General features: G+C 52.9%; 10 protein-coding genes across 10 annotated transcripts; 3 read left to right on the top strand and 7 right to left on the bottom strand.

The window, feature by feature from the left end:
• Positions 1-2,253: 2,253 nt before the first annotated feature.
• JN550_008945 (uncharacterized protein) lies at positions 2,254-3,063 on the bottom strand (the record flags this gene model as incomplete). The annotated part of the gene is made up of 1 exon (XM_049320962.1): positions 2,254-3,063. The coding sequence occupies one exon, from the start codon at positions 3,061-3,063 to the stop codon at positions 2,254-2,256; it is 810 nt and encodes a 269-aa protein (XP_049169061.1).
• An 869-nt stretch (positions 3,064-3,932) lies between these two features.
• Positions 3,933-5,170, bottom strand: JN550_008944 (uncharacterized protein; the record flags this gene model as incomplete). Its single annotated transcript, XM_049320961.1, has 2 exons — positions 3,933-4,577; positions 4,634-5,170. 2 exons carry the CDS (start codon positions 5,168-5,170, stop codon positions 3,933-3,935), a joined length of 1,182 nt encoding a protein of 393 aa, XP_049169060.1.
• An 809-nt stretch (positions 5,171-5,979) lies between these two features.
• Positions 5,980-6,456, top strand: JN550_008943 (uncharacterized protein; the record flags this gene model as incomplete). Its single annotated transcript, XM_049320960.1, has 2 exons — positions 5,980-6,323; positions 6,381-6,456. The coding sequence occupies 2 exons, from the start codon at positions 5,980-5,982 to the stop codon at positions 6,454-6,456; spliced, it is 420 nt and encodes a 139-aa protein (XP_049169059.1).
• A 535-nt stretch (positions 6,457-6,991) lies between these two features.
• Positions 6,992-8,623, top strand: JN550_008942 (uncharacterized protein; the record flags this gene model as incomplete). Its single annotated transcript, XM_049320958.1, has 1 exon — positions 6,992-8,623. The coding sequence occupies one exon, from the start codon at positions 6,992-6,994 to the stop codon at positions 8,621-8,623; it is 1,632 nt and encodes a 543-aa protein (XP_049169058.1).
• A 314-nt stretch (positions 8,624-8,937) lies between these two features.
• Positions 8,938-12,089, bottom strand: JN550_008941 (uncharacterized protein; the record flags this gene model as incomplete). Its single annotated transcript, XM_049320957.1, has 3 exons — positions 8,938-9,315; positions 9,374-11,883; positions 11,969-12,089. 3 exons carry the CDS (start codon positions 12,087-12,089, stop codon positions 8,938-8,940), a joined length of 3,009 nt encoding a protein of 1,002 aa, XP_049169057.1.
• A 2,047-nt stretch (positions 12,090-14,136) lies between these two features.
• Positions 14,137-14,716, top strand: JN550_008940 (uncharacterized protein; the record flags this gene model as incomplete). Its single annotated transcript, XM_049320956.1, has 2 exons — positions 14,137-14,495; positions 14,548-14,716. 2 exons carry the CDS (start codon positions 14,137-14,139, stop codon positions 14,714-14,716), a joined length of 528 nt encoding a protein of 175 aa, XP_049169056.1.
• Positions 14,717-16,039: 1,323 nt separating this feature from the next.
• Positions 16,040-16,988, bottom strand: JN550_008939 (uncharacterized protein; the record flags this gene model as incomplete). Its single annotated transcript, XM_049320955.1, has 5 exons — positions 16,040-16,240; positions 16,309-16,362; positions 16,417-16,515; positions 16,577-16,728; positions 16,796-16,988. 5 exons carry the CDS (start codon positions 16,986-16,988, stop codon positions 16,040-16,042), a joined length of 699 nt encoding a protein of 232 aa, XP_049169055.1.
• A 1,139-nt stretch (positions 16,989-18,127) lies between these two features.
• Positions 18,128-20,267, bottom strand: JN550_008938 (uncharacterized protein; the record flags this gene model as incomplete). Its single annotated transcript, XM_049320954.1, has 5 exons — positions 18,128-18,883; positions 18,944-19,074; positions 19,130-19,163; positions 19,217-19,838; positions 20,089-20,267. 5 exons carry the CDS (start codon positions 20,265-20,267, stop codon positions 18,128-18,130), a joined length of 1,722 nt encoding a protein of 573 aa, XP_049169054.1.
• A 2,492-nt stretch (positions 20,268-22,759) lies between these two features.
• Positions 22,760-23,092, bottom strand: JN550_008937 (uncharacterized protein; the record flags this gene model as incomplete). The annotated part of the gene is made up of 1 exon (XM_049320953.1): positions 22,760-23,092. The coding sequence occupies one exon, from the start codon at positions 23,090-23,092 to the stop codon at positions 22,760-22,762; it is 333 nt and encodes a 110-aa protein (XP_049169053.1).
• Positions 23,093-24,178: 1,086 nt separating this feature from the next.
• Positions 24,179-24,915, bottom strand: JN550_008936 (uncharacterized protein; the record flags this gene model as incomplete). The annotated part of the gene is made up of 2 exons (XM_049320952.1): positions 24,179-24,329; positions 24,575-24,915. The coding sequence occupies 2 exons, from the start codon at positions 24,913-24,915 to the stop codon at positions 24,179-24,181; spliced, it is 492 nt and encodes a 163-aa protein (XP_049169052.1).
• Positions 24,916-24,929: the final 14 nt, after the last annotated feature.

The raw sequence follows: 24,929 nt of genomic DNA, 5'->3' as shown, positions 1-24,929 counted from the left end.
ATAGTACAAGCAAAGCCTGGTTCAAGCGCGCTGCAGTTTGAAGTGCATGTCTCGTAGCCGTCAATGTTCTTACAAACATCGCGAGTTACTATTTGGAAACCACCGTTAGCCAGAACATTCAAATCTAAGTATGGATGTTGTGTACGCAACGGATGTCCATTGGACAATACAACAAGGGTACTGCTTACCAAGAGCTGCACGAGCTTTCTCGGAAGGAAAAGAGCTCGTAGGGGCTGCGTTTGCCGCAACAGCGAGGGCAGCGAGAATAGCGGTGAAATGCATGGCGTCCGTAAGGGGGTGATGATCTTTTAGATGGGATTCTGTGTTTGGGCCTCGTAGATTGATGAGAAAGTGTGAGCTGCTCGGTCTCTAAGGGGGAACAATGAACGACACAAGACGACTTTATATACTTTTCAAGGCCCCTGCAAATACAGTCACTCAGCAGTAGATAGAAGGGGTTATCCAAACGTAAAGAAATTAGCTAAACGGCCACGCGAGAGATCGTCAAAGGGAATCCAGCATCACTTCGTCCGCTCCGAAGATGAGGGTGAGAATTTCTCGTTGCCATCGTCATCAGGCGTTAACAGTCAGTATTTACGCCACTGTTTCATCTAGGCAGTTATACTGCTTACAGTCTTTTTCAGTTCTCCCCAACCCTTGCCAATCCTTCCCATCCTTCCCAATCTGCTCCAATCGGCTTGGCAGTTATACTGCTTCTTCCATTATTTTTCAATTATTCACAATCCTTTCCAATCCTTCCCAATCCTACCTAATCCTTCTCAGTAGCAAACCACAGCCTTTCTAAGTTCCAGAAAGGACAAGAAACAGCTGGTGATATACAACAACTATCCCTCCTCCATATCATCTCACTAAATCTCCACCAAGGTCTTAGAAAACGACTTGGTACAAATCTTATAGCTAATTTTGCGGAATTATCAAGGTAGCTGTGCAAGGTTCCGTACACTAACTATGAACTACTGGCGATATTGGTAACAAACAGATCTGGCTGTGAAGGTCCCAACCTAGTGTCCATGACGGAGATTATTGTCCTACTGTCTGGTGTGAAAGCGCAAGCGTGTTGGCGATTGGCCAACGCTGAGATTCGTATAAGCAATTGGGTGGTCAGCGTCAGAGATCTACATCTACCTCCCCGCAGTCCTAAGGGACCAATAAGAACCCCCCGCTCGCATACTAACCTCGTTTCAAGCTTTTGACAAGCTTTCCCGGTCTCGCGGGGACTGCGCCCTGTCTTTGAGTACCTGCCCAAGTAGTCTTAGTTCTTACTTCCCGCATATCAACTGTCCTATAGCGCCTGTTGTTTGCTCTGTATAGCGAATGAGCTTCAATCCCAGAAGGCCATGACCTTTCTCGTAGCTCCACCCTCCATGTTCCCCGCTGACTGTGGTGGCTTTGCCTGTGCTGTGTCACGGTCTTGTGAGCCACAAAAGGCAATTCTCATGTACGGGGTGCCCAATTGATGTAATATTAATCGAGAGATCTAATGCAAACGGGCGCGCGATCCGCGCTTTTGCATGCTCTATCGAAAGTTGGGTATTCCTCTACCACACCCACTAGCCCTAGTAATCACCTGACGGCTTACCGTTACACGCTGGCGGGCCCGGTTTATCGAGAAATTCCGCATACCACTTCAGCAGGTACTCATCCTGGCCCTTCATATCCCTCACAGGCTGGCAGGTCGCTGCGTGGTGCTTCCACTTGATCAAGTAGTTCAACGTCAACTCGTTGTAATGCTCTCGGGCTTTCTCAAATTCCCACTTGACCACTTTATCTCCAACATCATTGTCCTGTTTGAAAATACTGCGTCAAAATGTTTCTGGACCCAACTTGATTGACGAGGTCTTGTTCGGGTAGCGGTCTGCCGAAGGATTTGAGCATTAACCAAGTGTTGTGAACGACGTTGAATAAACCTATCGCTTCTTCAGAAACACCAACCAGGGAGGCTCAGTTAGAATCCTTCAGAATCTTACAGGTTGGTCCTAGTCACTCAGCTGAGCGTTACCCGGCGTATCTTAGTCCCTTCCCGCTGTCTTCATCTGGTGAAGGATGGCGGAGCGCCCTCCAGTCCGCAAATGCGTTCCGCGTTGGAGCAATTGCATGCAGATCATTACCTGCTCTTGAGCGTCTCGCTGGGCTGCGGGATGGTGCATGCATCAGAGAATTTTGAACGATCAAATCTGTGACGTTGAAAACGATTGGATCACAAATTTATTGAGGGAGGCTGTTTGCTATGATCTAAAAAACCTTGGTCTTGGTCCCGGGCTCCAACCATAGCACCTTCTCGATGATGCCTTCCTCCTTAAATGCTTCTAATAGCTTTGCCTTACCCTCTGTGAAGTGATCCCATGATTCGAAGTGCATGGGTATCAATATATCGGCCTCAATGTCACGGGATAACTGAGCTGCTTGTTTGCCGTCCATGGTGATTAGGATCGGTTCAGCCTCACCAGGCAGTTCTGCTACTGCAGCGCCAATATTGAGCAACGCCACGGAAATGTGGAATCTGGTACGAATCTGAGCTAGCTCCTCTGTGTAGACCGTATCTCCAGAGAAGTAGATGGCGTTAGGCAGACCATGTGTAGTCCCAAAGTCGGGCGAACTGAGTATAAAGCCAATGCATTCACCACCTGGCAAATGCTGGCATGGGGTTGCTGTCACTTGAAACCGCTTCCTTGCGATACTCAATTCGACGATTTCCCAAGGTTTCATGCCGCGCACTCCTGGTCTTGGACCAAGTTTTCGAGCACCGTCAGTTGTAGTCAGCACCCTTCGGCCGTCAAGCAGGCGCCTGCCAAGACTGTCGAGGTTGTCTGGGTGGTCCTCATGGCTCAGGAGCACAGCGTCAATTGGCGGTAGCGTTTCAAGAGTCCGGGACGGGGTGTAATGGCTGGTCAGCGATACACCTGGCGCCACATCCCTTGAGGACCCGGCAGGTGATAGGTACGGATCCGTAATCAATGTGACATCACCCAGCTCAATTAGTGCTGTTGCTGTTCCTATGTGTGTGATGGCCAAAGATGCTTCGAATGTTGACGATGTTGCCATACTGACTGTTGTTTCTAGGTTGTTGGCGTTCAGCGCGGATCTGAGGTATTGAACTCAGATTGAGTGAGGCGAATTCTTACAAGTATGATAGAATACCACTTAGGCCTGCAGAGAGGGTTTTCCGAATTCGCAAAGGCTTTTCTAATGTATAAAGGCGTTCTTTCGAGAAGCCGCCGCGAAACCAACATTGCTTCGCCATTTTGAGTTTATAGGACAGGTAAATGCCAAATTACTTTGAGGCGAAGCTGGTATTTCAATCGCCGGTGTCAGACGGAGTTTTCGCAGCGGGTAATCGAGCTGCTGACGCCACATCGTTCAAGTGGTGCCAAGATAACTGTGGCTTTAATTCCGTACATCGTCGAAGTTGCAGCAATCGGCAAGATTCACGTGCTCATATTTATGCTCAACATAGACAATTTCGAACTGAACGTTTCATCCTCTGACATATGCGCCTGCTTGAACTGGAGGTTCAATTGCAGGAACTTGATAGGATCACCCATACCGGGCAGCTACAATAAGGTCACACCATCAATAGGTCACCTCAACAATAATCACGGCGGGCAGGAGGACCTATTGATTGCGTAGATGTTCATAATATCCTTGGCTTCACAGCCGATTAACTGATCGCAACTTTCCGGCAGGGGTTTAGCTTAGACTTCAAATGGTTCAAGAAATTCAGGAGCAGTGTGCAGCTGCGATTGAGGCAAGTCACGTATTCTAAGTAATTCACCCTGTCCCGAGGCATGGGAGCTTATGTAACTGGTGCATTATGTAGGTGAATGCTTCGCCTTTACCTGATTGTATTGTCTAGCTTCCCAATTTGTTAAAAGTTAAGGTGATCTTTGAAACGATATTAATTAGAAAGTCTACTATGAATACGTTTGTCCAAAGGTTTCCAGTTCGCGGAGAAGGTCCGCCTTCACCTCGCGCGGTGCCCACGACATCTCGACCGAAACCTTCATCATGGATAAGACATCTCCGTCCGACAGGTTGCCCATCTGTTTTGCTAGCAGAAGGTTATGAAGGATCCAGCTATCATCCATATACGCAGGGCTGTCGCTGGATATGCATAGTTTTGTTCCTGCAGAAATCAGTACTTGCATCTTAATGGCCATTTCCTGGTACGTCATTCGACGTAGATACGCCCAAGGACATATAGTCATGCCTATGCCTCTCTTTTGAGTAATCAGATCTGTGAGCTCAGGGATATCCGCGGCGTTTAGTCCATGGTCGACACGATCGGCGCCGGCACCGCCCCCGAGGGTCGACGCGACGTAGTGGATGTTTTTGTGCGTGTCTTTCTGCCCCACGTCGCAGTGCGCCGTGATCCGGAAGCCGTCGCGCCGGGCCCGCGCAAAGATGTCCTCGAATAGGGACGGCGGGTGGTTTGTTTCGTTGGAGTCGAGGCCAAAGCCAACAATCATGTCCCGATACGACATTGCCTCCCGGTAGTGCTCCAGGGCTGACGAGAGGGATACATCGCGGAGGAAGCACATAATCCATCCGGACTTGATCTATAGCGGAGTGTTAGTCACGCCTCTCACGTCTTTCAGCAGGATCACAATCTTACGCCATACTCCGCCTCAGCTTTCTGCTGTGCTTCGCTTAGTCCTCCCATCATGTCCTCCCAAGAAACACCCCTTGAAGTGTGGCTCTGCGGGTCGAAGAAGACCTCGCAGTACCGGACATTCATTGATGCCGCGCGGTTCGCAAAGTAATCGAGCGCGAGATCGAAGAAGTCTTGTTTTGTCCTCAGCACCTCGCACCCGCTATAATACGCCTCGAAGAATGTCGGCGGCATCTCGGAGGGCGGGCGGTCCGCGTATAACGGCAGCTGCGCGCTAGAGATGACATCCCCGTACGCCCACTCCACCTCTTCTAGGGACTGCAGTTCTTTCGATTCCTTGTTGGTACTCAGTCGGACGCCAATACCGTTCCGCCTAGCCAGCCTCCACCTGAGCTCCGGGCTTAAGGTTCCCTCTATATGCACGTGGAGCTCGACCTTCGGGATTTTAGCAACGAATTCATCGTTGGCCGCGAGGAGCTGGCCCCGCAATTCTCGGCGGCCTTGCTGCGAGTGCGTTCTGGGAAAGGGATCCGTTGTCATGATCCTCAAGGTAGTTGGTAAAAAATTCAAACTCCATCGACTTTGCCAGACATAATCTCAGGGATAACGTGTGAGCGATTTTCAGAAGATTGAAAATAGGCAGTCACATGACTAGGATCTACTCTGAGCGGCACGGATGAGTCAGCACTCAAATGCGGTTCATTTGCAGCAAGAAATGGCTTGTACATACTAACATTGAAAACGAATGTGCCTGTAAGAACATTGCGGCGCGAAAGCAAGAGATTACTTGATTCATTTTGTACTATTCGCTAACTAATATCAATGCTAGCGCGTTTCTCTATCTGAGTTTGCCCTCTTCAGGCGTAAATCGAGCGGACTATACACTGAGAGCCGACGTATTTGACCGACTTCCGATGTGCGAGAATTACGGCCTGCAATTGGCTACGGGAATAAAGAAGCCAAGATATTGGCCTCTCGTTCCTGCATTCCTAATCCGATCTGCCGTGTCGTCCCGCCTCCGCGGTAATATGCTGGGAGACACGCCGGTGGCGCCGGTGAGCGGCTAAATGATGGAAAGAATATCGAAGCATTCCATGACAGGAAATACAACGCTGATCAGCGACAAGGCTGTATCAGATATAGTGCAGGCAATATAGTAGATCCTTCATCCATAGACGACGGAGACGGACTAGCGAATTGAGATATTCCCAGCGCAGGAACCGTCTATCTGGTTTTGCATGGTCTGATAAATAACCCAAGCCTATCCCGACCAGGTCAATGATCTTGGGTTTACAATTTGCCCAGGCATCTTCATGTAGTGACGATCTCTGAGACACAAGACTTCCACAATGTTCTCACTCACATCTCAGATTGTGGTGCTCCTCCTCGCCGCATCCGCGTGGACGGCCACCACTCCAGATGGCACCTGCGGTCTTCTGAAAGGCGGCGCCAACAAGGGATATACTTGCTTGAACGATAAGCCATGCTGTTCTAGCAGCGGGTATTGTGGCACGACGGACGACTATTGCCTCTCTTCCTACGGCTGCCAAGGGCCGTACTCCAACGCAACGGCGTCCTGTTACGCACCCAAGAACGGCACTACTATTTCGCCGGATGGAACTTGTGGGCTTGTCTCCGCTGGGAAATATGGATATAAATGTCCAGCTACAGGATCGACCTGTTGCTCTGTGGCGTGAGTGTTTTGACTAGTGACAATGACAAACCGTAATCAGGTGCTGATAGGGAACAGCGGCTACTGTGGCAATACGACGGCGCATTGCACGGCTGCCAACGGCTGCCAAGCTGCCTATGGAAAGTGTACTTGATCACCTCATGATGGAAGACGGCCAGCATTGAAGTCTTCGGGCAATTGTTTGAAGATGATTTTATGTAAGACTTCCATTGTACATAGGTAATGTCTGGCTGCCCGGCGTTAAAGAAAATGGGTGGGAAAATGCATGACTGCTCATTGGTGCAATATACTCTGTTCTGCCCTGTGCGTGCATTTAGCTTCACTTAACGGCACTTGATCACTATACATAGTAAGAAGTTGCTGCGGTTTCCATCGGATACTCTCAATTGCTCTAACTACATTCGTTTTCACGCTTCAGCCTCATTTCCACACATGAATCGCAACTTGCATTCCTGAGTCGTCCGGCTTGTTATCAGCTCCACGCTTCGTGTCCCCCTGGTGGGGACCGGGACTTAGCCCCTCGGCCGGCATCGGCCTTGGCCCGTCTCCAAGCGATGGTCGGCTCCTTATCTTCCGTCGTACCCCGTGCGGCCGTGTTAGTGATGCTATCAAACCATACTGGCAACAGACTGACAACAGACTGACAATGGAGTAAAGTCCTCTTCGACATGACTGAATCTACTGCACGTATCTTCCACAATGGAAAGTTCTTCCAAAGCAGTGGTACAGATGGGAAGAACCACAGTTTCGCAGAGTGCGTCGTGACAGACGCATCGGGCAAGATTGCCCATGTGGGAAACCTCAGCGATGAGCAGGTCGCAAGTGCCGAAGCAGCTGGCGCAGCAAAGCAAGATATGCAGGGCCAGATCGTGCTGCCCGGCTTCTTCGACGGCCACATCCATCTGCTCAGTCTGGGACAGGCCATGAGGAGTCTGTCTCTACGACACTGCAAGAACCTGGACGACATCAAATCCACTATCAAGAAGTACGCTGCAGCGCATCCCGAGAAACAGAGGATTGTGTGCAACGAATGGATGTTCGCCATGACGCCTGGCAAGGTGCATGCCAATATGTTGGATGACATTGACCCGAGGCCAATTTTCATCGACGAAAAGAGTCTGCATGGCACGTGGTGCAACACCGCTGCCCTCAAGGAATTAGGGATCATTGATGAGGGTGAGGTCGAGGGTGGAATCATCGAGAGGGATAGCGACGGAAAAGCTACCGGTCTGCTCCTGGAGTCATGCGTCATGCTCATCATCTGGCCCCATCTTGCTAGAATGGCGCCCATGGAAGACAAGGTGGCTGCCCTGAAAGGGGCTATCGATGCCCTGAATGCAGTTGGATACACAGGAGCAGTCGACATGGCCCTCGATGAGAACTCATTGGAGGCGCTACGCGCGCTCCGACAGAAGGGCGAGCTGCCCATCAGACTGGCGGCCCACTGGCTCATCGCCCCCAAGAAGAACGAGGCCGAGAACCTGGCCCAGGTCGACAGGGCTATCGAGCTGTGGAAAGAGCTGAACGCCGAGACGAGCCCAGACTTCCGGATCGCGGGCATCAAGATCATCTGCGACGGCATCATCGACGCCTGCACCGCTGCGCTGCTCGAGCCGTACTCGACCAACGGCACCAACTCGGGCCCGATCTGGACGCTGGAGGAGATCGCGCCCGTGGTCAGGAAGGCCGACGCGGCGGGCCTGCAGTGCGCGCTGCACGCCATCGGCGACTACGCCTGCAAGATGGCCATCGACGCGCTGGAGCAGAACACGACGCCCGGCCGCCGGCACCGCATCGAGCACCTCGAGATGACCAAGCCCGAGGACGCCGCGCGCCTCGGCAAGCTGGGCATCACGGCCTCCGTGCAGCCGGTCCACTCGGACCCGGCCATCCTCCGCGCCTGGCCGAAGCTGCTGGGCGAGGGCCGCTGTGGGCGCGCCTTCGCCTACAAGGACTTTGCCGACGGTGGCGCCGTGCTCGCGCTGGGCTCCGATGCCCCCACGGCACCGTACCCACCCTTCCCCAACATGTACACGGCGGCTACCCGGCGCTCGGCTCGTGAGCCCGAGCTCGAGACTGTCGTCAACCCTCAGTTCGCCCTTGAGCTGTCTGCCGCTGTCGCGGCTGCTACGGCAGGATCGGCGTATAGCTGTTTCGCCGACGGCAGTGCAGGCAAGCTGGAAGTGGGGCGGTCTGCTGACTTTGCTGTGGTGGACATGGAATGGGACGCCAAGAAGTTGTTGCAAGCCAAGGTCAAGCAGACCTGGTTCAAGGGCAAGAAAGTGTTTGGTGATGCGTAGACTTGCCACAAAGTCATTCTCTCAATGTCGCTCCGAGCGTCCAGGTCATGTACATAATACAACCTGTGCGATACTTGAACTTATGAAAGCAATCGTACGCATGCATATAGTTATTCAGGAAAAGACAGAATGTAACGAGAGACTAGGGTCAGTTTACTATCAAAGAAAGCTACTCCATACGTGTTATCAAATATTCCAATCTGGTGTCCCCTGGCTCCGTGTACTGCCTCATTCCCTTCCCCCATCCCCGGCTTCCCCCATCTCATCATACCCCTTTTTGAGTTCTACTCTCCATCACTAGTCAGGGCACTGTTTTAAACAGTAACCACAGTGGTCTCCTCCTTGCGGAATCGGCGCTTTCCCGCCTTCCAAGTCTCGACCAATGCTATGTAAACAACAACGCAAGCAAACACAACACCCCATTCCCAGGAGATGCCGTGGTGCTTGAAGATGGTGTCGTTAACGAACGGCAAGTAGATCACTGGAAAGGTGATGACAAAACCGGCTAGCACGGCGTATAGGAGGAACTTGTTCTGAGTAACAGTCTTGAAAACTGAGAACGGTCCAGTGTAAAGCTCTGGGTTCATATTGAACAGGGAGCGAGTGAAGTGTTTGACTTCCCAAGCGGTAATGAGAAGCAGGAAGCTCAGCGTAGCAAATGTGGTTGCACGTGCACGGAACGCGACTGCACACTATAGAAAAGTTTAGTTGCCAGCATTTAGTGAAACCCCATTTGGGAATATAACTTACAGTGGAGTTGTATTCTGCATTACATCCGTCGCCAAGAATCTCGGGGTTCGGTCCCCAAGCGCCATATGAAGTCGTGGCAAAGGCGGCGAGACAGAGAGATCCCATGAAAGTACCGTAGGCCATCTTGTCGATGATCAACTCCCAGGTAAAAACGCCTGCTCGAAGACTGTGCGGAGGACGGAGCATAATATCAGGCTGAGCCTCTTCCAATCCCAAACCAACAGCGAGGAAAGAGGACGTAATCAAGTTTGCCCAGAGGATCTCCAATGGGGAAAGCGGAAAGACAGAGTGGCCCCCGGCGTCCTTGAAAGCCAAGGCAATGAGTAATAGAATGACTTGAGCGATGTTTGAAACCAAAAGGTGGAGTAGAAACTTCTGAATATTGTGGAACAGACGTCTTCCTTCTCTGATGGCAGTGATGATGGAGGCAAAGTTGTCGTCTGTCAGAACCATGTCTGCGGCCTCCTTGGCCACATCACTTCCATTGAGACCCATGGCAATACCGACATCCGCCTTCTTAAGGGCGGGCGAGTCGTTCACACCATCTCCTGTCATGACACAGAATGCGCCGCGACGATGCAATGCCTCAACCATTCTGACTTTGGTCGATGGACTACAACGCGCTAGAACCAATGGAAGTCTCTCTAGTTTGTCGATTTCTCCATCACTTAATGCATCGAAAGAGCTAGCCGGCATAATAGCTTCGGCAGCTGCACCAGATGCAATACCAGTACTTAGGATACCAACTTCGTGAGCAATTGCAGTCGCCGTCTTGATGTGGTCTCCAGTCAGCATGTGAACTGTGATACCTGCTTGCTTGGACTCGCGAACGGCGACCAGTGTTTCCGGGCGAGGAGGGTCGTACAATCCAGCAAGTCCAAGTGGAAGCAGGTCACATTCGGCTGCCTCCCGCTCGCTGCGGATCTTATCATCGGCGGGAACAACCTTCTGCGCGATACAAAGAACGCGTAGCCCTTCAGCAGCGATGGGCTCGGCCCTCTGTGTCAATTCGGCTTTCAGTTCCGTGGAAGCATCCAGCAGCGGGAGAATTGCCTCTAGGGCACCCTTTGTGTATACCACAAAGTCTCCATCCGAGTTCTTGTATACAACCGTCATACGCTTGCAGGTAGAGTCGAAGGGAAACTCGGCAACGAACTTAGATGAACTAGATTGGACGATGGTGTTCTTGCTCAAACCGAAGCGCATAGCAAAGACGTGGAGGGCAATCTCGGTGGGCTCTCCAGTCGCGGTCCACTTGGAGGGAGCATTCGTTGATGTTGTCGATGTCTCAGCGAGTTCATCGGCAGCACCAACCTTCCCGTCGGTAATCGTAGAGTTGTTGCAGAGCGAAATGCATTCAACGAAGGCTTTAGCGCCGTCCGGAAGTCTCGATATCAATTTAGACTTCTCTGTTGTTTCTCCATCCGACGGGCCCCAGACCACCTTTCCACTTGTGGGATCGAAGGGGTGCGTGCAGTCCTCTACCGTGGCCATGGATCCATCTCGGAGCCAGATTTTCCTCGTGATCATTTTACCCTGCGTCAAGGTACCCGTCTTGTCGGTGCAGATGTTGGTGACTCCGCCGACAGCCTCGAGTGCTGCAAGCTTGCGGACAATGACGTTGCCTCTAGCCATCGCTTTCGTCCCAATGGACATACTAATAGTAAGTACCGCAATGAGAGATTCAGGGATGACCGCAACGCCTACGCAGATGCCGTATATCAGAACTTCATCGCTGATATTGAACCTGCTGGCCGAGAAGACGATGATAACCAGAAGAATGGCCAGTGCAAAGAGGAGCAGGGCGAACTTGCTCAGCTTGACTTGAAGCGGAGTGCCGTCAAACCCGAGGATGCTGTTGACAGTCGCCTTGACCCTGATTAGCAATTGAGTGGCTTGGGACAAACCCTCAGTGGACGGCTTGCCCCTCAGCATCTCAGCGATCTTGCCAACTTCAGTCCCCATACCCGTGGCCACCACGACAGCGCTTCCTCGACCACGCGTGATAGTGCTGGCCGAATATAGCATGTTGACGCGGTCGCCCAGCGGCACGTCGGCCTCGGTCAGGACGACCTCCGGGTGCTTGCTGATTGGCATGGACTCGCCGGTAAGGAGGGCCTCGTCCGTTGTGAGGTTGAGGCCATCAATCAATCGAAGGTCTGCCGGAATGATGTCGCCCACACTGAGCATGACGACGTCGCCTCTCACGAGGTCCTCGGCCTTGATGGTGGTCGCGCCGCCGTCGCGCATGACCTTGCACGTGGGTGCAGAAAGTGCGTAAAGAGCGCGGATGGACTTCTCGGCGTTGAAGTCCTGCCAAAACCCGACTACTATGTTGAGAAGAATAACTGCAGCAATGACACTTCCTTCTATATAGTCCTTGATGGCGTATGAGATTGCCATGACGGCGATGAGAACACAGGTCAAACTATTCGAGACCTGTCTTAAGAGAATCTTCCACACGGATAACCCTTTAGCTCCCTCAACCGTGTTCGGCCCATCTTGCTGAACTGTACGCGGGTGTCAGTAACAACATGGTGGTTGTATAAGCCAAACCCCCGACGGATGTGTGGGATGGCGGGGAGTGACACTCACGGCGATGAGCAGCCTCGGCATTGGAGAGTCCATTTCGGAAGTTGGTCTTCAAGAGTTCTTGCTCTAGACGCTCAAGTTGGACCGTATGAGCCGAGACGAGGTCGGTAGAAGGTATACCCATTCACGTAAAAGAGGCCAGCAGATGCTGATCTAGTGGTTGATGTTGAAAGATGAGCTTCAGGATTGGAAACCCTGGGGGAACAACGCAGGTATTTGGGGTCAAGCTCTGGCTCTGCTTCTGCACATATCCTAGTCAAATCGTTCGACGCTGTTAGCCAGGCCAAGCGATTCCCAGCCAATGCCAAACTTGGCCAGCAAACGTATTGCCTTCAGAGAGACCTTGGCGTCTTGGCCACATGATCACTGACAGCAGGGCGGGGTGCTTATAGGAACGTACGCACCTGGACAGCGACACTGTGGGGACGATAGCGCCTTGACATACGACATCGAGCTGGGGCGAAGCTGTAACTCAGCACTAAGTCGCCTGGCGGACGCAGCATGTGAGATTTTGTAAGGATGTCTCGATAGCACTGTGGAACAAACAAGCGACGGTGTAGAGTTTTGCAGAGTTTGGGAGAGTCAACGGCCGTAGGTTTAGCGTAATGCTGGCATTCCAGAAGCTGGTCAGAGTGACTGACATGGGGATCAATCACAAGAAATTGGACTCCGTGGTCTCGCACCACATCGCACCGCAGCCACTGTGTTGTTTGTTCGCCGTCAGCACGCGTCGCCCAGGCCCCAACGGCGCCCGGCCCTCGATCTCGCCTCGCCCAGAGGCGACCCAGAGGAAAGAGGACCACAGTAGGCGCGACTCACAGTGCGCCAAGGGCTCATCAGTGATGCGGCGCGCTGCAGACATGGAAGGTCCTCGTCACCCCCCAAGTAAGGAGGAATCTTATCGCGCCGGCTCTAACCATGACGGTATCGTGCCTATCCCAGGCCGACCAGTGCGCTTTCACCCTTCGGGAAGGCCAAGTCGTGGAAAACCGGGAGCCGTGCCTGGTAGTCGAATGCCAACGGTGGCAGTGTTTCTTGTGTGCATTCCCCGCATCCCAATCGCGCTTGGCCCTGAGTCCAGCAGGCCAGCGCCGCAACAAAGCGTCTCCTCCGGCACATTTTTGCCGTGAGATCGCCTAGCCCCTCTGCTGGGCAGCCTGGGCCAGTGCCTTTGCTACCCCGGAGTCCAGGGCCTTCAGTCGCTGTAGTTTACCATTCAGTGACCGGAGCTACACTGCCAGACTGCTCAGGACGTCGAAGCACCGGAGTCGGTCTCCCACAATTGCAGCTGGGGTGCTCCTAGGCCCGTCGACCACGACCGTCCGGGGGGTTCAGAAGACCCCCCCGCATCGCTGAAGGCCCACCAAAAACTCCTGGGCGGCCATGCCTCGCAGACCGCTTCGCTCCGGCTCGTCTTCCGGCACCCGAATCACTGAGCGGAACACACAGTCACCTGCAGCTACATCAGAAAAGAAAAAGCGGCGCAGTAAACTGCTCCGGATACTGGCAAGGAGGCCGTGGGCTTGTCACACTCTGCTTGGTTCGTTTTAGCTGTCCCTTGGGGCCAGAAGCGGCCTCGTTGAGGGCCTCTGTTCCTACGGAAGCACCTCCAGAAACAGGACACATGCATCAGTAAGGACCGGGTGTGTGTGTGTGTCCCTTAAAGCGATACCGTGCCTACACGGACGCTTTAATCGTATTCTTCTGGTTCAATGTCTCGCATCATGTCGTCCGCTCACAGCATCAAGGAGGTTGTTGAATGGTGCCATGTGCCTGCGCATGGCGCGATAGCGATCCCGATAATGCAATTCCCGTTTCGAAACTCCGCAGCTCCACTTGGCCCGATGGCGGTCGGCATTGACCCCGAGCTCCGGGCCTCTGCTACTATGGTAACACTCGGTCGCGCATAGCTTTCTATGGCGTTTTGTTTTCGGTAGTCTGTAACGTGATGACAGGGTATCACTTCATATCACGCAATCGCAACGCCATTCGCTGTCTCATAGGCATCAACTTGAACTGCGATGTATAAATCATCGCTCAGCCTGCTTGGTGAAGCTCCTGCACCTCCACTCAACCCGTCCCCAATCACAGCCAGGAGTATCGCTACTTGTTTTCCATGCACAAATCATCCCTCCCTTGACCCTACCTTGTTTTAAAGAGTTGCATCCACCATGGCTACTGTCTCCCTCCCCGAACTTGCCGTATCAACGTTCACTAAGGGGTTCGAGACGTTTGACCATATCCTGACCAAGGCCGAAGAGTACGCCAAGGAGAAGGGAATTGACGCCAATGCGACTTTCGTGCAAGCTCGCCTGATTGAGGACCAACTCCCGTTCGCCTTCCAGATCCAGAATGCCTCCAAGGCCGTGCAAGTAAATCTTGGTCGCCTCAGTGGTGTTGAGCCGACACTATTCGAGAACGACGAGAAGACCCTGGATGACCTGCACAAGCGCGTCAAGAAGACTCTGGATCTTCTCAAGTCGTTTGATGTCTCTACAGCCGCTGGAAGGGACAATGAGTTGGTTGAGTAGTAAGTCATCTCTGTTGCCTTGGAATGAATATGATCTGACATCATCTCTTAGCCCATTTGGTGGCCAGACACGCAAACTTACGGTCAAGGCGGCAATTGTCACTCAAGGGTTGCCAAACTTCTACTTCCATCTTACCACTGGTTACTCCATTCTGAGATCCAGAGGCGTGCCCCTTGGCAAAGCAGATTTCCTGACAAACTTCCTCGAATTCAGCGCATAGATGCTGTCGTCTAGTGCCATGCACCTCTTTATGTAATGTATGCAGCCAGGAGCAACCTGAAAGAGGTAGATTGTACTGCCTCCACAAATCATAAGCATATTATTTGCCCGCTCATGGCAAGTGTGTGCCATTACTACTCGATCGAGGATGATTTTGAACCGTACAAGAATAATAATAATTTAAATTAGAAAAACCTGTATTATGCCACCCTGATACAGTTTTGCCTGTGCTGTCATTCTTTCTTGTAGTACTGAAACAACTCACGTCCTCAGTATTTGCGCTTATTTTTACTAACTACGGACTCATCAATCATGCAACAACTTCTGCTCAACGATACGAACAATCCTTCCTATAGCCTGATCAAGGATAGGTACAAGGCAATTGACAATCTTCGGGGCAAACTTGGCTCACCCAAGTCGGAGTATCCCAACTGACCTCGACCTGCAACTAGCCCAGCCGACTCCCCGGAGAGTGTTATACTGCTGGAACAATAGTACAGAAGATCGCAGAGACGCGCGCCCATGACATGGTAGTATCTTCTTGAAAACGAAAGGGTACCTTGTGCTCGCGCCTTCGCGGGCGGCAGAACAAGATGTGGTGATGTTCGCCAAGGGAGGATATAGACCATACGTAATCATTCAATGAGACAACAATCAACGCCTGCTGGCTGACTTCATCGAGCCGAGAGATCACCTGGCCATTGATCAATCAGAGCTTACTGCCATCCGAACGTGGATCAGGAGTCAGATCAGAGAGACGAAAGACTATTAGAAAGAACAAGGGTTGGTTACTTACTAGTGAAGCTTACGTAGAGGCCTTCATGCTTTGACAAGGAGCCAGCCGTGAAGCTAAATTTAGTTAAATCAGTGCAGTATAGCTTGGAGTAGTATAGTATTAAGCTAGTGTGGCGTGACTGAGTGTGGCTTGGAACTCCCTGCCTATGAGACAACTTGTGTATGTAGTAGATTACTGTCCTTTATACACACACACACACACACACACATATATATATATATAGTGGCCGGTTAAGAGTGGATCAAATGACATTGCATCTTGCCCTCCGCCCTGGTTCCTGGTTAGCGTGGATATGCCTGAAGAAGTCTCTATTCATTCCAATTCGTGTGACTGAAAAGTAAGTATATTGAATGTGCATGTTCAAATCCTTGTCTTGTGGTACGAGTACAAATATGACTAGTTTAGACCAGTAAAATGTGCTATATACAGAGAAAACGCAGACCTTTACGGTCCCGTGGGCTCCAATCACGCCGCTCAAACGGTGTTCTGGTGTGTAAAAGTCAACTTCACCAAGACACACGGAAAGGCTTAACCGGAACAGTAGCCTGCCTTCTTGGGCTCGCCTCCGTTGCTGTTGCCAGTGTACATCTGGCACGGGTGCGCGGTATCGGCGCAGACATTCTTCAACGTCGCCGTGTCGCCGTAGTTGGAGTTGATGCCCACGACCTCTCCGCCGTTGCGTGCCGTGGTTCCCTCGACATAGACGTTGCGCTTGCACTGCTTGCTGCACTATAGTGTCGAATTCATTAGCCCTTTTCCCATTGAATTGTTAACGCTCGACTGTCATTGATGCTTACGTTGCCGCAGGAGCGGTAGAGCTTGCCGTAGTCATTGGCATAGAAATTGATGATCTGCGCAGTTCTGTTAGTGGACATGTAACGTCAAGATGCTCGTGCCGGACTCACGTTGACAGTTCCGCAGCCATTGTGCTGCACGACCTTGTCTCCAGCTTTATACGCGCCACCGCCAATGATCCAGGTTTGGTCCCCAGCCTTGTCGTTTTTCTTGAGAAAGTTTGGTTTGTTAGTTGTGTTCCAGGCTATCTAGAGCAAGAGGAAGACTTACGACGGAGATGGCATCCTCGCAGACGTCCTCAAACCAGACGAACTCCAGCGTGCAAGGTCCATCGCAGTGCACACCCTCGGCTTGGTTCTTGCCGATGATCACGTTCTTGAGCGTGGCCCCAGCCTTCAGAAGGAAGACAGCATCTGAGTCGCCTGCATGCCAGAGTCAGCGTTCAGCCTCATGATGTGATTCTTGTTCCCCATATCACAGAACACATACCACCCTCGGCCTGATCATTGCAAGCGCCAGAGCCACGATCATACTTGGCCCAGCCGCCATCGAATGTCTGCCCCGCTGCCACAACGATGACTGCGCTGTTGGTCTTGGTCGAGGTAGGAGTCGGCAGACCTCCTTCGTACCCCAAGCACGCCAGCGCTGAAGGGACTAGGGACGCTACAGCGGCGAGTTTCATTGCTGAGACAAACATTTTCACAATAGAGAGTGGTATTGCTCAAGTGGGTACATAGTTGTCACGCCTGAGACCGAGTCCAGCTATACCGGGACCTTTATACACGTTAGCTATGCCCCCGAGACTTGTGCGTCGTGGCATACTAGTTGCACTTCCCCCCAGTTATTCCCTGTGTCCATACAATCTTGTGACATGATTTGTGGATGAATGAAGGAGCATCATCCTATCTCTCTAGCAATCGTGAGCCGGCCAAGAAAGTGCTAGGACCAGTCATAGTTACCTGGAAGTCGATGCAACGACAACAAGAACATCGAGGACGACCCATGCGTATCTCTGAAACACATTTTCCATTGCCGCTAGAATGTTACTACCCTGGATCAGGTATGAGTATGAGAGACGTGACTGGATGGAAGTCCCAATAAATGCAGGTCTGACCTGACTAGAAAATTGAGAAGCATCGTCAGTGGCGCGTTTATGTCACCTGCTCTCGTACCCCTGGCCTACCGCGCACATAAGCTTGAAGCCACCACATGTTCCCCAGACTTGGAGGAACGACGTGCCAAGGCGGCCACAGAGCTGATGATTTTCCACCTGTGCGTGAATTGTGGTTGTCACGTAGAAAGAAGAAAATAGAACTGAGAGTGAGATAAATATTTTTCCGTGTTGTTCTGGGAGTTCCTGCATTGATAAGAACCCTCCAGTCACTCATCGTTGGTAGAGGTTGACCAAACCTGCTCAACTAGTATTAGATGCCCAGATGCCAAGATACAAACCACGGAAGGTCTCATTCCACGTCCCATTCCACACGAATCGCGCCAAGGGAACAATCGTTTTTATCAAGGCAATCTTGAATACTTCTTCAGCATCGTTCGGTCCATATGCGTTGGCTAGCTGAGGGAAGATGACTTCCAAATGTCCACCAAGTGGTTAAGGAACTCAGTGAGTTCGGAGCAGTAAAGACTTCCAAGTCGCGATTAGGAACCGCTCGCGAATCCACAAGTAGAGGAAATGATCTGTCGAATTGTCTCTACAATTGCAATTAAAAAGTCTAAAGGCCGAATCTCTACTGACTCAAGACCCAAACACGGCTCTGAGCATCGTGTACCTAACTCCTAACTCCTATTCGCAATGCCGTTCGAATATCAATGCAGCCCGCTCTCTCCAGTCTCCGCCATATACTTCTGGCACTCGACAAGGACCTTGACCTGCTCGGCGACCTGCTCGAGTCTGCTCAACACCTTGCGGTTTCCGTCGGTAAAGTTCAGGATCACGTAGGGGATCCCGGTCTCGGCGCAGAACTCCCGAACCAGGACCTGTAGTCGGCGGAGGTTGTGTCGCGGGACTCGGGGAAACAGGTGGTGGATCGCCTGGAACTGGAGTCCGCCGTGGATGAAATCGAGCCAGGCTGGGCAGTCGACGTCCATCGTGGTGCGGAGCTGGCGCTGGGGGAACGACTCGAATTCACCGAGGTCCGAGGTGGGCATGGCCCAGTGGGACAGGGTGATCTGAACGTGAAGAGGCATCGTGATGATGTGCGACACCAGGACAAACGCAACTCGGATGGTCCATGTCGGCAGAGTGCGCCACAACAGGCAGTAGCCGAACAGGAACCAGTAGCAGCTCATGAAAGCGATCTCGGTCGGACGAATCCACCAGGCCTTGGTGCCACCCAGCGACGAGGATTTCTTGGAGAGCACGTGTAGCCAAGAGAGTAGGTAGAGGTTGAAGCGCGCAATACCCATGACCGGGTAGTAGGTGTACTTCTGGTACGGGACCAGAAAGTCAGCCGCAGCATCCCAGGCGAAGACGAAGCCCTCATAGTAGGTCGAGCTGATGGACTTGAAGAAGGACGGGCATGTCGCAAAAAGCGGCACGTTCTGGATATCGGGGTCGTGTTCCTAGCAAGGGGCCTTCGTTAGGAGCCAAACATCGGTACACGAAACGTAGTAGAAACTTACGGGCTGGTTGGTCACCAGATGGTGGACATTGTGACTGCTCTTCCACCATCCCATAGAAAGGCCACAGCAGAAGTCTGCAATGAACAAGCCGACTAGGGTGTCCAGGGTGAAGTTGTGGGTGATGGCACCGTCTACAGATTTCAAGGTTAGCGCAAGTTAGACACTATCGGGCGAGGAGTCACTTACGGCCAGCGTCATGTGCGGTGAACATGATTTGGTGCTGCGAAAATATAAGCATTCGTACGAGCGAAAGAGTATCAAGGTATGCCTTACCCAAAACAGTCCCAAGCAGACTGCCGAAGTCATGTACCAGGAATAGCTCAAGGCGATTGAGAATGCCGCAAACAGGGTGACATAGCGGGCCATTTCCTTTCCGTACTCAATGTACGGGCAGTCATAGAAGCCCTCAGCGACGACCCTTTCGTGCAGCTTGCGGTACTTGGCGACGATTCCTTGCTGTACCATGGGAGACAGAGACGGGTATTCCGAGATGCACTGGTCAACCTCGTCCTGCATGACCTTCTCGGTGTACTTGGCGGGCGACATGAGCATCCGGGCCGGCGCGACGGTCTTCTCCAGCGGCTTGGTCTCGCTGGATCCCTTGCCATGTCGTTGGGTCAACGTTTGGGCCGGCAGCCCTCCATCGGCAACTAGGATGCTGCTGCTCTCTAAACTCGAACTCTCGTCCGAGCTAGATAAACTTTGGTCGTCGGTGGCAGACCCAGCGGTCGAGCCTTGGTCGGTATCGGAATAGCCCAGTTCCTCATCCAGTGTGTCGGGTTTCTTCTGATAGACGCCTCCTCGAATGGGAGGTGTCAAATTGATCCAGGGTCCATTGGGCTTCCGGCCGATCCGGAAGCCTTTCATCATTCGCAGCGTGGCTGCGCTATGGTACCTGCATGACGCACCAAATGTCAGCATATGTCTAGCGCATTTGTAAGCAGGCCCATTGGCCCAATAATAGTGCACTTTGGTATACTCTTTTTTAAATAACGAGCATCGTCCACCATCAACTTGCACTCGCATTCTCCCCTCGACGCTGCTTCGCGGGGATGCGGGGCCACGACCTTGTAGCGGCGCACCGAGCTGCGACCAAGCATATCCAAGGAGAAGGGCAGGGAAACTGGTAGGTAATGGGCATTTACACTTTGATCTCGTCCGTCGCATCTCGTCCTACCATGTGCAGCACGGCGAGACGGCCTCCGGGGTGCTTCTCCAGCCACGAGTCCAGGCGCAGGATGTCATCTTCGAGGATGACAATGACCTGACCGCCGGCGATCCTCTCCTCGACCTCGCTCCGCGCAATGATGCGGCTGCGGTCCATTGTGGTCGACCGGGAGACTGTTCACTTCACCCCAAGGCGATGGCGAATTATTATGGGATTTCTGGGCGGGCGAATGAATTTCAGCTTCGCCGAAGTGGTGGACGGCAGGGTGCCAACGTCGAAGGGTTGGCAGGTGAAGGAGAGTCCGGGTCTCTACAAACGCAGGCACCGATTGGAAATGATTGTGGTTGGATGCGCAGACCAAATCTTCAGCGGCAACGGTCAAGAGATTCGCAGGTGTGTGTACAATGGGCGAGACACAATCACGGGCGAGCTCCTAGGGACACACTTCCCCAGGCTCTGGGGGAACGGGCGAACGCGGCCCATTTTCACTCGACCACATTGCGCGGCGACACGAGCTACCGAGCTGGACCTCCTTTACTGCCAGGTCTTGGTCTCGGCTAGAGGGTCGCTTTGGGAACAAGCGCTCAATAATCCCAGCGAGTCCAAGAGGATGTGCGTCCAGATGGCGTTCCCAATCTCTCCCTCCAGTCTGCTAAAAGGGGAGCTTTGGGGTGCGGCCTAGTGCCAATACAGGGGTGCGGAGGCTGTGCACGGCTGGAAAACCTGCGAGATACCAAGTCCCAAGGACTCGGCTCTTGGGTGCTGCTGGCCCCAAGCCTCGTCGGACGCGCGCTCTGGATTAGGAGGGAGGCAAAGAAAGGCCAGCCCACACGAGTCGAGCGTGCGCAAAACGCGCGTTGCTTGGCGGCAGGTGGAGCGTACGACGAGATATGCGTGACCTTGGCCATGGCGCCTGGGGTCGATGAGGCGTGGGCGTCGGAGCGTGGCCGCAAACGTGTCAGTTATACCTTACGTAAATCGCCGTGCTAGCTGATTGCAGCCAAGTTTCAATCTAATGGCCTCTGGGCACCGGCTAGCGCCTCAGGGTCCTCGCAGGGTCCCCTGGCACCTGAGTGGCCCCCGGGTCTAGATCCTCAACCGCTCACCGTTTATCGGGATCCGCAGCAGAATTTCCCGTCGAGTGGGACGAGCTGCGCGTAATTGTGGCCAGATGATGGGCTTTGATGGGCGTCGAGTACCTCTGGACGTGCGATCGAACTCCTGACTCTGCGGGCTCCTGCGAGAACCGGCAGATGGCGATTGGCCCGTTTCAGACAGGATCTGTCCCGCACACGCTGCCAGACTGTCAGAGAGTCAGGGTGCCCGTCACGGCGCTGTAATCGTGACGTTGCCGGCCGAGGTCACTTTCTGTCACAGGATATACCTACCGTACAGTACGTGCACGTATTTGCCGCATCGCGGGAGCCCGCTTTGAAGATATGTGTGTGAGACATGCTCCGTAGGCTGTCTGTCAACATACGACACCCAATCAGCACATTGGCGTCTGCATATGTCGCTGTTCCTTTCGGCTCGCTCAGCCGCTGCCCACGGGTGGCCGTCATCTCTCCAGGCAGTGGGCTGTCAAATTGGCAATCTCTGGCCCGGAGGCGAATGCATGTCCCCGTGGGCGTACAGTAGTACCTAGGTATGGCAAAACTATCCAGAACGCCTGCAACGGCATTATTCCCAAGCGAGCATGCCAGATGAATAGTGGTAAAACCAAAAAAAAAAAAAAAAAAAAAAAAAAAAACCGCCGCTGCAGTAGAATCTATATGATTACCTGGCTACACGCATGGATTACATCAGGGTTCCGTGATCGCTGCAAGATCGTCCGCCGAGGGCCAATTCGCATTCCTCACTCGCTGTTTCAACTGCGCACTGCGGGGTAGGCAATCCCCTGATTCCAGCGGGTCAAACCTGGTGTCCACACTGCGTATCAGCTCCCCAAGTCCCCCCAAGTCCCCTATTCCTCAACCCTAACCTGTTGTTGAGCTGGTGCCTGGCGCCTGGCGCCATGCAATTTGACCGATTTCCCCGGGGCGACCTCGGCTGTGCCATACGGGCCGATGCGCTACTTTCTAGAAGCCTGGAGCTCCCCCAGCTTCTGTGGTCTGTGTGTGTGTGGGACTGAGCGACTGGGCCTGGTCAATCACATGTTTTAGGCCCTAGGGTGGAAGACATTGTACGGAAAGCTCCGACTGAGACTGATCATTACCTAGTTACGGTTAACTACTGCCTGCGCGTAAACATTGACCCCAATCAATCAGCGGCCCAGGTGCATCGTTGTGCTGAGCTGCTGGAACTCGGTTCTGCTATGATGACCAGAGCAATTTGGCCCTTGCAGGTGCGGAAATTCTTCATTCCGGATGGCAGCACCAAGCCACAACGCCTGGCCCGTCCCGACATCCCGTATTCTGTGTGGCCATACGAACAGCAGCAATCGTTAGCATGCCACCGACCCGTCATCAAGAAACAGAAGCAAGGACAGGCCACCCCCATTGGTCCGAAGCATCGTCCAGGCTAGATCTCGGTTGTCATGATGCATGATTGGAATTGGTACCACCAAAGCAGTCTATTTGCCGCTGAATGCTCCCACATTCCCCCAAAGTACGCAGTATGAAGAGCTAATAAACGAGGCTGCCACGCCACTATGTATGCAGCTCATGACGAAGACCAGGAGTGTTTGGGGGTAGCTCTCCCGCGGGACTCATGGTAGAATACGTCTTGGTTGGGTCATAGCCCGACTGGGCTGCCGAGTAGACGATATTGTGGTCCCAGCCGTGGGCCTGAGAAGTCTCGGAGTGCCGCGGCCGCCGCCCGAGGACGTACCAGACCAAAGCTCCCGCCATCACTGCGCCGCCAATGACGCCTCCGACTACCACGCCCGCGATTGCACCGCCAGCGAGGCCATGCATGTTCGTGTTGTTGTCATTGGATGCCGGGCTCGTCACGGCGGGTGTAGCCGTTGCCGGACCGGTCATGGTGAGACCTGGCGCCGTGACGCTACTTGTGGGCGTAAAGAACGCGGTCCCCGGCCCTACCTGCACCCCAGTGACCGCATAACCGCCTAGATGAGCGTCACAGCATTCAACTTCATTCCACCCGCAACAAAACTTGCCATCGCTACAAGGTGTGAGAGCTGCCTTTTTAGATGTCAGTCTTGAAGGTGCAAGAACCCCCCCGGAGATGGACAACGGGCGAAGGTATCAACCTACACCGCCAGATGACGGGGAATGTATATTCGCGTCGTCGAGGCAGAGCGGGCTGCAATTCGGACTTTTCCACGTAGGGTCTGTGCAGTATTGTCGGAAAACCACAGGAAAACCGCCGCCGACATTGTAACACAGATTGTCCGGGTGGCAGAAATCTGTTGCAACGCAGCAGGTCGCAAAGCCGTCGTCTCCTGGCGGGCATGCGTATAGGAGGAGGTCATCGCGAACGGATGAGAAGTTGGTCGCTGTTCCGTTTGGTGCGTAGCATTGCGGAGCTTGACTTTGCGCTCTGGCCAAGTATCCGTTCGAAACGAATGGGAGGATAGTAACAAGAAGCAATATTTGGTGTGGTTCGAGTGGACACATTGAAATCGATCGACGCTGGAAACAGCGTGAGTAGATCAAAGGTACGAAGTCGGGTCTAAGTTATCGCCAACTCAACCGGTAGAAGTCTGCGCATATAAAACGGTACGTCAGGTTTAAGGGAGCCATAATCTCAAACCCATTTGGGACCAACATCCCTTTGAAACGACACTGCTTCAACCAGAATCCCAGACTTGCGCCACAGGGATGCAGATTGTTTGCTACACGCCAGAATCAACCACACCGCATCGGCCCGAGGACTGGCCCGTCCGAAGCAGCACTGAGCACTTTGCATAGATTGTGTCAGGAAAGTCATTTGGCAACGCGCCGTGGCAGGCAACTCTAACGGGATCATGCAGTAGTTTGAATACTCTTGAGCGCCTTCCCCACAGCAGTTCGAAGCTTCTTCATTCTCATCTGCTTCGACACATCTTCTTCCATCATGTAGTGGTCCGCGTAGCCAGCACTATTTTATTGTCGCTTTGATGCACTTCAAACACCCAAATCCAGCAGTTCATGTGGTAGAGGCTCATCCTCTCCGTCCCAGACAAACAGACTTGCATGGGTCTCGAATGCCTTGCCGATCGTCTGCTCAGCCTCGCGTGAGGTAGATAGCGTGTCGTCGCGTGCAATGACTGCCGCACTGCTACAAAAATTTTAGTATACCATTAGCCTCCTGATCACAGGCACGTGTCGATACTCCAGTTTATGTTGATGAAGAACCCAGAGGAGAAATGTCTTGCACGCCAGCTCGTGTAGGTTGATTGTGCTTCGCGGGAGGAAGTAGCACCTACTACCGCTCACGGAGCACTGCTTCCATATAGTCTCGGATTGTATCCCTATCTTTGAGATCGAGCAACGAGATTGCGGATTTCTCTAGGATCTCACGGGCTCGACGCAGCGCGCTCCGTCTCTGGCTGCTGATCTTTTCCACCATGCGCTCGTCCGCGGTGCGCTGTCGTCGGATTTGGCGTAGCTTCACAGCCGCAGGCCTCTGGGACAGTTGGCGTGTCTGCTTCGGCTTCTTCGTCTTCACCGGAGCCGCCATTGTACGAGCGAATAGTGCGGCGAGCTTGTGAAGAGAGGTATGGGATTATACCAGTGTAAACCGTATGCGGCTCACATGCGAGCGTGTATGGAACGGAAACCGACAGGGAAGCATCCAAGTCGCCTGGAGTTTTGTTGTAGCCTTTGGGGAACACAGTGGATGAGTGTCCGTCTGCTTTCATTCTTCGTAGTTGCC

The sequence above is a fragment of the Neoarthrinium moseri genome, assembly GCF_022829205.1.
Source record: "Neoarthrinium moseri strain CBS 164.80 chromosome Unknown scaffold39_Wmoseri_CBS_16480, whole genome shotgun sequence".
Lineage (NCBI taxonomy): Eukaryota > Fungi > Ascomycota > Sordariomycetes > Amphisphaeriales > Apiosporaceae > Neoarthrinium > Neoarthrinium moseri.
The sequence above is the reverse complement of the archived record's forward strand: the minus strand, read 5'-3'. Positions and strand labels throughout refer to the sequence as shown.